The sequence below is a fragment of the Corvus brachyrhynchos genome, unplaced genomic scaffold (assembly GCF_000691975.1).
Source record: "Corvus brachyrhynchos isolate BGI_N302 unplaced genomic scaffold, ASM69197v1 scaffold152, whole genome shotgun sequence".
Lineage (NCBI taxonomy): Eukaryota > Metazoa > Chordata > Aves > Passeriformes > Corvidae > Corvus > Corvus brachyrhynchos.
Genome location: NW_008237447.1, coordinates 1,342,573 through 1,355,237, shown reverse-complemented (window position 1 = coordinate 1,355,237; position 12,665 = coordinate 1,342,573). Strand labels below are relative to the sequence as shown.

The following is a 12,665-nucleotide window of genomic DNA, read 5'->3' as shown; positions in this document are numbered from 1 at the left end:
CATTGGTTTTGTATTTTTGCTATCCCAGTAAGGCTGTCTCTAAACAACAACATTCAGTTGCCAACCAGGCTAAACACCATCACGTTAAGAGCTGTGACAGATGTGTGTGTTGTGTGGAGGGCAATAAATGTTCTTTGGCTCTAGAGCACATTTCCTAAAGAGCTACAGATGCTTTGTATGTGTGAAATAACACAGAGGCATTATTTTTTCCTCTCTATCCCCACTTGAGGAAGGCTAACAGCACACCCATAACTGATCTTTACTTTTTTGTTACTCTCATCCATTCGAGTCTTGAATTACAAAGGCTTTTTAAACAGTGGGAAGGGAAAGTGTTGTCCATCTTCCTAAGGCAAGTAAAGGTTGTCCCGTAAGCAGGAAGTATCACTGTGTGTGTGGATGTAGCAGCAAATTAAATGCAGGCACTATTTTAGTTTTCTATATATGATTTTCTTACTTACTATATATATAAAACATTGCATTGGAGGATCTAAAGGATACTTGATAGATCTCAGCTTTCAAAACACCATCATGAAATAGGCAAATAAACCTCTGTATTGATTAATCAAATTCTAAAATACCATATAGGGTCTTCAGGACCTCATGTTTTAACACTTGCTAAGTGTTATTTGTGTATTGGCAACCAGATAAGTAATGCACAGTTAACAAAAAAAGGCAACAGTGTGGCCCATTTCGATTAAACTGGAATTGATTGATCCAGTTCCAGTTTATTGGAAAGCCTACACACAGTGGATTTCTAAAGGTTGCAGAGTAAATCATCAACCACAAGTGAAAATACAAAACCCACAACCCCATTTTCCCATTTTCTCGCTTTATCTAAAAACCAGCACTGTTTCACTAAGGGGAGAAAGACCATTGAGGATGATTGGAATTGTCAGAATTATCTACAAATCCTTCAAAAAAGATCCCAAAGTTCAAACTGCCCGATTTAAAAATGTTACATTTCATTCATACTGATTTTTCTTAGTATCTTAATAGCCATCTTCCTAATCAGATGGATTAAAAAGCACCAGAAGATACTTAAAAGTAATCAGAACTACAACAAAATAAGATAATGAGGAGTTAAAGAAAGATGAAAACCTCAAAACAAAACTGCTTTAGCAATTATACCTTTTTTAACTGGAGCTCTCATTAAAACTGCTTTGTAAAATCATTTATATATGCAAATTCACAAATAAATGCCAGATAATATAACTACTTATAGGCACTAATTTCCTTGTGTATAAGATACCTTCTAAGTATGGTGAGGCTGAACACTACCATGTTTTTATTACACTACGACCCTCAATCATCAAAAGAGGTGAAGACCCCACTGAATCCAAAGGCACAGAATGAGAAACTTTCTCCATTCCAAATCGTTGGCATATACTGCAGTCTTTATGGAGGAGGCAGCAGCTCACAAAAACATCAGTAAATTGGTTTCCAATTATCTGATAACAGCACCTTCCCTTCAGCACAGATCTTTGTGTGAGCTGCAAAAGTCTGGCTGAGCAGCTGGGTAAATGCCCAAGCAGTTTGTCTGAAGCAAAACTCCTGCTGACACCACTGGGCGGCTGCCTAAGCAAGATAGCCAAATTAGTTTTAAATTAGCTATGCTTAAATAAGTGGCATTTATTAAAACACTGCCGTGAACTAATTAGAAGGGGAAAGTTCAACAGAAATTAATTACCATCTCCACATTACAGTTACAGCACATCTAGAGGTGATGCTGCTTGCCAGATCTTTTTGAATACCTGAAGCCCTCCTTTCAGGCTCCAGATAATCCTTCTGTTCAGGAAAGGTCAGCACATGTGCTGGGCTTTCTCAGATTGCCTCTGCTGATTGCATTTCGTGTTGCTGAATCCCTCACATCCCCGTGTATCTTTAAGATTTGGTAGCCTTCTTCCAAATCTTCCAGGCCTGTATAATTAGATGTGGTTTCAGCAGTGGCAGAACCATCCATATATAAGCATATATTGCCAGACCTCATGTTAATTCTGTTTTTATATACCCAGGCATGAGGGAACAGCCCCACCTCTGTGCAGCGTTTTGCAGAGACTCTCACACGCAGGAGCCTGCTCAGTGATTCTGGTCGTGCTGGAACACAGTTGCTACTAAAGAGAGCACAATAATTTTTGCCAGGGTGGATGGAGAAGCTCTTAGATACACATACCCCATTAACTGATTGCAAAGGATTAAATTGATTCTGTAAAATAGTACAACTGAGGCTGAAATTTAAATTTTTTTTTTTTTTCATAGGTTTATCAAGCTCATCAGGAATATTTCCCGGGAGAAATTCTAATGGCTCATTAACTGAGGAATCTTTCTAGACTCCATTAGAATTTCTCACCAAAATCAGCAAGTCTCTCAAATGACTTAGCATGTGGGAGTCCCATTCAAGCTCCTGCTCCAAATCATTCAGAATTAGGAGCTGAATCTGGATTTCCCTCTTCCCAAATGCAGAACACAAACTGCTCACTGACTTTTTGCTGTCTCACAAAAATACTTCGGATTGGGTTTGGATTACCCCAATGGAAAATAAGGGTGAGGATAGCAGGGGGGAGAATATTAAAATATTTCAAAATTTTGCAGAAAGTTGCTTCCCTTTAAGCTCTGTTTTAAACCTGATATTTGTTCTACTACAACCATTATGTCTAACAAATAGACATTTGGCTCAGGATGTAAAAAGAAGAGCAAGAGAGAAAGGGGGCAAACCTGTTAGCTACTTCTCTGCAGCTGAGAAAGATAAAATCAGAGAAGAACACTTTGGAAAAGATGTTACAACAAGATAGGGCTGAAGGTTCATATCTGTAACTTCTTTAAGAGAGTTATAAAAAGAAAAAAAAAGTCTCAAGCCTGAAAATAAGCAGTGCTGCTTTTCCATCAGGAGAGACGTAGCTAACAGCAGCGACAAATGCATTAGAGTGCTGCTGAGTTTTGAGTCAAGTAGCGAAATAGCATCTGAATTATTAGGAAAAAAAGAGATTAATTTAGCTGCATGAATAGACAGGAGAAGACAAAAACCAGTTCTACCTAGTTCACCTTAATAGTAGAGACATCTGAAATTTAAGAGAGAATTCAAAACAAGGTAAATTAAAGTTGCTTCTCTTAGAGAGAAGTAATTTTGTGAGAGAATTTTGGGTTTTTTAACATTTGAGTCAAGGAGAAACACTCGGAGATGTGATCTGAATGGATCACACTTCGGAAATTAAAAAGAAAGTCAATTAATGACCCCAGTTGGCACAACATTGAATATTTCATTATATTTTTAGGCAAACCATTTTTGAAAACGAACAGCAAAGCTGTTGAAGATCTGTAGTTCTTTTCAGACTTTTGTGGGCAGACCATCATTTTGAAGTTACAAAGAGTCTTCATCAGAATCTTAGATCAAATCGAGACAGCCTCAAAAAAATTACTGTAAGTTCTCTTGCAAACTTGCTGTATTAAAAAAAAAAAAACCAAAATGGACAATGTTGTGCTATTTTCAATAAAATTAGGAATAATTTTCTGGAGAAAAGAAATAACAGATTGTCAGCAAACTGCACTGAGCCTGATGCAGAAAATAGGGGCCATCTGCCAAAATTTGGGATGGTTTGGGCTTTCAAACAAGGGCATTTTAGAGCTCATCAGCAGTGAACGGCCACCCATCTGTGCCATGACCCAAATGGAGCAGGATGCAGGACTGTGCCACCGGGAATCAGCATTCCCTGCACCACTCTGCTCATCTAGAGCATGGGGTGTGGGTAGGCGAAGCTCCCATCACCTCCCTGCTCCAATAAAAATGAGAATGGGTCCTACTGAACGAATAATTAAAACTAATTCTATCCAAAGAGATCTAGAGATTTCTTTCCTTTTTAGATGCGTATTCTGAGAGGGTTAATTCTAGAAAGCCTTTCTGGCATATATTAGAGGCTCATTTTTTAACGTAACTGGAACAGTGTTTGACCTTCTGCTTGAAATCCAGGCAGCTTAACCTTGTTTATCTTCTCTGGCTTGCTGGCTACAGTTATGCTCATAACACATGAATGCTCAGTTTTACATTTAAAAGATCAATAGTTTCAAGAAGTTAAAAATTAGGCAACTAGTGATGGGGTATAGTGATTCGCCTTTCCTTCTCTGAAAGGTTTCCTCATTTGCTTTCACTAATTCTGAGATTACCACCTGCAAATACTTCGTTCTCCTACTCCACTCATCAGCGAAACCCCTCAAAAATATTTAGGCAGAGAATTTCCATGTCCTGAAAGAGACTGAAAGAACCAGAAGCCCTTTAGTAATGAAGATGTGACAGATAAATGAGGGGGAAAAAATGCAGGAAAGAAAAAAGCATGAAGTCAAATCTATCCCTAGTGTAAGCCTCTGGTTAATTATCACATGGGTTACTTTGGTTGTGTTGCATTTGTATCTCCTCAAATTCCAACAGACTATTAAGTGCTGAACCAGTATTAATAGCAAGGATTTTTCCATTTCCTGAGAAATATGAAAATTAAAAGTCATAATAAAAAAGTCAAACAGAAAAATGTATACTTACATTGCCTCGTACAGCACTGCTTCCATACACTTCTCTTGAAAATCTTTTTATTACAAATTGCCTTAAGAGTTTCTAGTCTATAATGACTGAGACTGTCAGAATGACTTCCCCTGTGGACACTAACTCAGCTATTTTGCCTCTAGGCAACGAATCATAAAATAACATAAAACAACAAATGAATCCTGAAAATTAGCAGCAAGTTTTTATAAAATGTGTAGAATTTAAACAGCATTCTTTCCAAAATTATCCAAAGATACTAATTTGCTACATGGATGACATTTTATGAACAGAGCAACTATTCTTGTAGTAATTCACAGAATTATTTGTTTGCTTCTTAGAAACTGTCTATAGTATAGACTTTTTTTAGAAGATATCAACAAAAAGAGTATTTCTCTCTCTCTGTATCCCATCTTTCTTCCCTTAGAAAATGATTATTAATCCAACTTGTAAGATGTTATTTTATTTTTGCCACCTCCAGAAATGCACCTGCATGCTTGAACAAAGTGCTGCTGAAATTACCTTACTTACATAAAAGCCCAAAGTGATGACATTGTTCAACTTTGCATCATGGAGAGAAAAACAAAGAGGAAAAGAGAGTGAGAGGACTCCAAATAATTCCGGTAAGACTTTCTTTCCTGGAGTTGGCTTCACATGGCTGGATGGGAAACAACATAAATGGCAACAACACACAGTGGATAAACACAGAAATTATTTCTGCTCCCAAAGACTTGATATGGGGTTTCCTGACTGAAGCTTGCTGATATGCAACTAAAGAAACAACCAAATGTTGTAGTACTTTTATGGCTACGCTATACAATACGATATGCATCACAATTTTTCCTTGCAAAGGTTTAAAATTCTGCTGTATTAATAGTGAGCTGCAAGATCCCAGCTCAGGAATCCAGTTTATATATATTTTTTAAAGGAGCCATTCAAAACTTCAGTTATTTCTGAGTGACAAAATGAACATTTGATAATTAGGAATGCATGGTATCGACCATCAGGAAGCTTATCTCCCTGACTGAAATGATGTTTGCCGAGAGTATTTAAAAAGTGACATTGTCAGACTATACCAAACTCTTGCTTTAGATTGATCTGAAGTAAAATACTGGATGTTCAGTCTTAGTTTGAGCTGAATTTCTATATGAACTAATTCAAAATAAGTGTTTTGAAAACTAAGTACCCAATTAGTTTGGGCCCTGCTCCAAAACCCACATGCCCACGCAAAGAGCCTCGATTTGCTCCCACCCATCCAGTGGTCACCAACTGGAGATTTTTCTGTTCTGTTTCCCCTAAGCCTCAGTTTGCTTTGTGAGGAGATGTACACCATGGGGAATTGGAATGAATTTACAACACACACTGGTGCTTTTATTATTTGGGAAGCACTTTATAAATACTTGGCTCCGTTTATTTCAAGTTTGGCTATCATGCAGATGACAGCAACACTCTAAGTGAAATGAATGCAAAACACCCATGCTCTTGGCTGGAACAAACTCAGTATGAAATTTGGATGAACAACCAGAAAAAGGGGTTTTTAGTTACAAAGGTCTTTATTCAGTGGCCAGCGTACACTTACTTGAAATAAAACACCACCCAAATTAGTATTCTCTGATTAATTTCCTGCGTGTTGCATCTTATCCCATTAGAAAAGTGCTTCAAACCATTACTCTGATTTAAATAATAAAATCTATTAATTTATTTTTGTTATATAAACTTGGGGGGTCTTAGGCAACCTTCTTTAAGTGTTCCGTGGTTCAAAATGTTTCATGTGCTTTTCTTTTTGATGAGGAAACTATTTTTAGTGTTTGCAACCATTGAGCATTGCAGCATGCTATCGCTCTGCCAAAATAGCAATTGTCCAAAAAAAAAAAAAAAAAAAAAAATTAGAAGTGACAAATTATATAGCTAGTTTGCTCTTTTATTGTTCCTGAAGCCATGCAGGCTTGCATTTTCAAGGTTAACTTTACGAGATAGAAAACTTTACTAGGAAACTAGAAAAGTTTATTTGCAGTGTAAGTTAAGATTTTCACCTGAGACGACAGCTTGATTTGTTCATAAATCATATACCGTGAGATTTCCTAAAAAAACCCAGACAAAACAGCCCACAAGTATTGACAACTGGCCACTCTCTAGGCTTACTCAGTATGTCCTGCTGCTATTTATTCTATCCTTTGTTGAAAATTTTCCAACCTTTCTCCCTTGTCAGCTTCCATCAAATTCTAATTCGGAATATATTTCACCTCCGCGTTGTCTGAGTTTTCAGACTTGTGTTATCATTATGGTTTCTCCTTCACTTAAAAATAGAAAAAACTGAAAAGAATGGCCTGCTACTCAGAAAGAGTCAGGATAGAGGTGAAGTTTCCACTACAGATGCATCTTACAAAAGAAATAGACCAGACAGTGCGAGGAGCATCAGGCTCTACAAGTACATGTTTAACATATTCTCATATACCAAAAGCACAGAAAGGTGGAAAATTCCAAACTCGCTGTCATTGTAAGACTCAACAGACGTACAACGACGGATTGAGAACAAAATACACAAAGGGCTTGCTGTTTTATTCCTAGGGAACTTGTAGGACTTCAAGTATTTCCAATCTACATGGTTCAAAAATTGAGGTGGCTTCTATCCCTTAAGCAGAACTAGCACAGACACCAGTGCTTGTGACCTCTGAGGCTTAGCAGCTAGCTGGTTTTACTTCTATTTTTCATAGTTATATTGCCAAAGGACTGAAAGAAGTCTAACTTCCACAAAGATGGATGTGTCCACTGTTTGGGGCTGAACAGAAGCATACCACTGTCTTCTGAGACCTGTACCTTTGGCTGAGAAGATCGAAGAACTGCAAACCAAGATTTTCATTTGCCTGCACATTTTACCTGTTATATATGAAGTTATAAATCAAAAGGCAAAGTGGAGATAAATGTCTTCATTACTTTCCTGAAAAAAATCTGACTTGGACTGTCACACTTTAAAAGCTAAATATGCTATGTATTATTTATAGGACCAGAGTGTAATTTAATTAAGAAAACAGTATTCAGTCCCAGTCTCAAAATATTACCTTATACAACAGCACAAATCAGCAAAATCTGCAAAATTTCAGCTTCTCACAGGCTCTGGAATAGCATAAATTGTTTTCTTAACACTAAAAAAATCAGCAGCAAAACTTGAATTTATCTGTTGACCGAAGTCCGCAGAAGAGTGAAAAATCAACAATACACTTACGAGTTTAGCATGCACACAGACAAAGTAGATACCTTTAGCAGAATACACATTTTAAGTATTTTTAAGAAGTTGTATCTTCTATTCATGCCAGCCTAAAAAGTTCTCTGTTACCTTGCCAGAATAGCTGATGCATCTTACATTTCTACGTATAATATAAACACTCAAATACATGATGAATTGGAAAAGGGGAGGAGGATTTGATGGTTGTCTGCAATTATGCAAAAAGAACTTTTCTTTCTTTTTTAAAGGGAGTTTGGTTAGAATTTGGAAATAGTTATGAAGTAATTTTTAATGCATTTTTTCCCCTTGCATGTGGGTTTACTCATCATGCTAGTCACAATTCAAGTTTGTGTGAAAAACAAAAAATGGCTGTCAAAAACATTCCTCACATGAACATTCATTTGTACATCAAATTCTTGTCCCTTTTAAGCTGCTAGTGAACCTCCTTTATAACTTCACTTTGGCTTTTTATCCCCGTAGTCTTACTTAAGAAGGACACACAGAGGAAAAAAATAAATATATTTTGCAGATAGCTTTCTGTACTTTGTATATCCTTCCCATCTAGCGCACATAAAAAACCAGAAGGAATGTGATCATTAACTTGTTACTTCACTGATTAGGAATTTTGCTTGGAAGGGTTAAGATAGAAAGCACTTACTCTACAACAAGCATTACAGAATTGAACACAGCACTGCAAGAGCTCAACAAATGTCCCTTTACAAAGAAAGGCTACATTGCCTACATTTTGTTCCATTCTGCCATTTCATAGGGTTTTTTCCATGAATTATTAATGAATCATTGTGAACAGGCAGGAGAAAAAAAGAAATAAAACACGTAAAATTAAGTCTTTAAATTTTTTTCTCCCTAGGTGTAACAAGAATTTGGCTTGAGAACTTAAGACAGTGCATAGGACACGGGGATGGTATTGAAAGAAGTCTGAATTTACTTGTTTGGATTCCTCAGACAAGCTTGTAAACAACTCCTGGTTTACAAATCTTGTCATTTGTAGAGCAGCTAAATCATCTGATGAAAGGCAAGAAAAGAATTAATGCTAGGACCCATTACCTGTCCCTGAACAGACTAAAAAAAGGCTCCTGGCATCATGGCACCCAAGGGGCAGAAGATAGAGATATGCAGAGCAGAAAAACAGTGTGGAAATGAGTTGTGCAAGTAGCATCTGGTAAGGACTGACATGCTGTAGTTTCCACAGAGTTAGCTAAAAACAGGGCACTGTCCAGTTCCGTTTGGCAGACAATTCTGAGAAAAATGACTCTGTAAAGTGTAGAACAGGGGAGGGCTGTTCTTAAACTCTTGCACATACATTTATATCCACACGTGTGGTGTGTGTTTGTACAAATCAAAGCATCATCTCATCAGCCTTAAAAAAAATAGGGGGGCAAATCTACAGTGTTGCTCACAGGACTGTTTTATTGCTATCGAAGCCTGGCATACTTCAGAACAAAAGCCCTGTAAGCTGTATGAAGATTTTTGCCATCTCAGTTGTGATATTTGGGTACAAGTCTTCTAATATTCTTCTGATGCCTCAACAAACAACATGATTAACAAAGTCATCTGCCCATAAATTCAAATTATTACTTTTAATGGACTTTTTAATAGAGGGGTTATAGGAAGACCTCAGCTAAATTTCCAGATGTACACTTTTGTGCCTTTGAAGAGGGAAAATAAAGACAATTAAACATGTACGTATAAATGTGTATGTAAAAATGTGAGATGCCTTCCCTCCGTAACTGCTCAAAGGCCAAATTTGAACATCCTGAAATTTGTGGTCTGGTGTCAATAAATTCAAAGTCTGCATCAGAATTCATGGCCCATCTCTAGAATTACATTTAAACACTTTTTTTCATGCCTGACATATTTACTTCAGAACTCAAAGATCAAAAAGAAGGGCTTTGCGAGTTCCTCGGTGCTAATCTCGGTGGCATCTTTCAACTGCCCTTTTAAAGAATAAGCACAAACACTTTATAGTGAAGTGGAATGAACTCACTGAAAGAAGGTATGCAGCTGACTGAATCTGTCCACTCTGAGCTTGTTTCATGAAAAAAATAAAAGTTCATTTCCCTAGAAGTCAACTCTAAGAAAGCTTGAAAACCCTCCAGGCAACAGAAAATCTTTCTTTCTGCTCACAGCTCTGAGCTGAAAAACCCAACTGTTTGGTCTCATTGTTGAACAAAATGAATGAGAGATCTTACATTTTTGTTTCTGTCTATTTTGTATCCGTAATGTGGCAACAACTCCACAAGTTTTGATTTATATTTCTTCTATTTTACCTACACTCTTTGGCTAAATACCGCTATAATTCAAATTATTACAGGTATCCAACCAAAATAAAATACTTCCCCTCAAATCCACAGGCAGCCATCTCCAAAACAATGACAACAGTATCCAGTTCAAAACTTGACCCCATCTATTCTTTGTGAGCATGAATACCCCAAGAGCTTTGCACCAGAGACCTCTGCAAATTGCATTACATATTTTTCAAAGTTTTCTGCTGAAAATGCATGAATAGGAGCCTGAACTACAGGTATGGTGTGACAGGTTAAAAAGGAGGAAATGCAAAAAGGTGGTTTTGCAGATGGATTTTGACCTAAAGTACCTTCCGTACCTTTGTAGCCTTACATGCATCTGTGGATACAGAGCAAGGTACAAAACCTAAGTATCAGAAGTATACTTAAGGACAGGATCATATTTGGGTATCAGGAAGGGACAGAGGCCCCAGGGATCGAATGGAGGACGAACAGAAATCATGGCCTGCCACAGAGCATAAAATTCTACTCAAAATTCTCCCAAAAGAAAAACCTCACAAATCACTAGGACTGGTTCCACAGCACTAGCATGTGCAAAACCCTCCTCTCATCCCCAGAAAACTTTCCAGTAAAATGTCTGTGGCAGTCACCAAAGCTCTTGAGGATGCAGGGTTTGTTAAGTACAGCCAGGGTATACATTGTGGGGGAAAATCTTCCGGAGGGTTTGGCTTTAATGCATGCTCAAATGTGGCCTATGGCACACTCAGACCTCACCAGAGGCCTTCTCCAGATGTAAATTTTCTTGCTCTTTTGATCTACTATGCTCCTACAAAAGTAAATTCCTCCTTCTCGAACTTAATGTCGCTTAGAAAGATGTGTGCACACTGAAGCTGCTCCACTTGGTGCCCCAGTGGGGCCGGCCTATGCACCACAGGAGTAAATACACAAAGGAAGAAATGGCTTCATTTGGTGCTGTGTTTAGTGGAGATGAGCATGAAGGCAGGGACATGAGGGGAAGGGCCCTGCCCTTTTGCTCACCACCTGTGCCCCATTTCCCGCCTGCTGGCTCTGCTGCGGGCCACAAACCTGCCACCCCACTCCATTAAAAGCCTCTCTCCCACAGATCACTTCAAGTGACTACTTTTCCATCACTGCCTCAAATTTCCCCTTTTAAATCGCAAGGAAAGCTGCCCAGGTGAAGGCTGAGAGCTTTATTTAGTTACTGTTCAGCTGTGGCACCGCTCCAGCAGGAGAAGAGCCCCCTACCCCAGCCTTCCAGAGGGGCTCTTTACCCCAGGCCAGGTCAACACAGCAGGTCCCGCTCCTCCTTCACAGGAGGACAGACGTGGCTGAGGTGCTCACACAGACACCCTCCTGCTACCAAAATGGTGGTGAATCCGCCACAGAAACATCGCACCCTTTCCTCAAAAAAGCCTTACGATAACTCCTCACAAACCCAAAGCCCGCCTTACCTGTGGCTGGGAGCTGCAGGGTGGCAAGGATCCCGATCCTCCTCCACTTCATCTCGCCCGGCCGGACAGTGCTGGGTGTGGAGGCCACGGGAGAGAAGGAGAAGAGGCTCCTCCACGGGCTGTGCTCATGTGCAGCCGCCACAGGAAGCGGCTCACCTCCTATGAGGGCTTTTGGAGTCCACCTGCCGGCTTCCTCTGCCTTCACAGCCTCTGAGGGCTGGGGTTTGCCTTCTTGGTATTGATGTTTGGGGTTTCCTTTGGTGCTGTTATTCATCCTTTTCCTCTCTGCAAGATGGTTTTCAGTGAGTTGGGGTTTTTTCCACTTTGTCTGATGGTTCCTAGATCATCCCCACTCAGCAGCTGCTGGTTGCTTTTTCTGGTGTCAAATTTGACCTGACTTCAAAAGGGATCTATGCAACTATTCCCAGAACAGCACAGGGCATAAATAGAAATTTAAAACTGTAAGTTATAGTCACTCTTGAACAATATAGCTGGCTAAACTGGTAAGGATATAGTATTCCTTTTTAACTCCCCCTTTGTAAGAAATCTCACATTATTGTGCTATTTTTAAATATGGGCAAATAAAAATTTTCACATTTTTATTAATAAAATAAAAAAGAAAAGTTCATTTTAGACAACTGTGAATTAGAAAAGCTTGAAAATATAGCTTAGATGAACCCTAAGGCCTAAAACTCGGCCTCACTCCCATCAAAATACATCTGGCTCAACAGATCACTGACTATTTAATGTTTACAACAGTAATACTACTAAAGCACTTGAGGATCAGAGCTTAGGCTAGGAGGAAGTAAAAGCATCTCAATGCATCATTTTTTTTCCTCCTGTTTCTAATTCTTAGAAGAGAAAGAGGAATGCACATCCCCAGGAGGTACAGAAACTGGTGATAACAATTTCCCAAAAGTATGGAGGAATGAGAGTTATGCTGCACACAAAAAGTAAGGATTTATAGTCTTTTGAAGGCAAAGTAAATTGAAGTTCTTGGAAGAAATTAATCACCTTGCTGTCTGGAGTAATGAAGGCTAACATATGGATAAAGCAGTCTCTTCCTTTAATTTAATAATTATTACATATTGTGCCAGTCAATACCAAAATTACTAGACACTAACAGTAGTCTAGCACCAGGTGTAATAGTGCAGCATATCCTTCTGTGATACCTGGACAGTGCT

At 38.6% G+C, this 12,665-nt stretch overlaps 1 protein-coding gene and 1 long non-coding RNA gene across 3 annotated transcripts in view; one reads left to right on the top strand and one right to left on the bottom strand.

Moving 5' to 3' along the window:
- The window catches only part of LOC108446042, a 29,795-nt gene extending 18,320 nt beyond the window's left edge, over window positions 1-11,475 (top strand). The window contains exons 3-4 of the long non-coding RNA XR_001861150.1: window positions 5,004-5,145; window positions 7,237-11,475. This is a non-coding gene — a long non-coding RNA (uncharacterized LOC108446042). The remainder of the gene's footprint in view (window positions 1-5,003; window positions 5,146-7,236) is intronic.
- Window positions 1-11,990, bottom strand: part of CD247 (CD247 molecule) — a 49,309-nt gene extending 37,319 nt beyond the window's left edge. The window contains exon 1 of one of the 2 annotated variants that reach the window (XM_017731458.1): window positions 11,482-11,990. In XM_017731458.1, coding sequence (XP_017586947.1) covers window positions 11,482-11,755 — 274 coding nt within the window. In that variant the 5' untranslated portion in view covers window positions 11,756-11,990. The remainder of the gene's footprint in view (window positions 1-11,481) is intronic. The other variant, XM_017731459.1, reaches the window with a different exon arrangement.
- Between the last annotated feature and the right edge of the window lie 675 nt (window positions 11,991-12,665).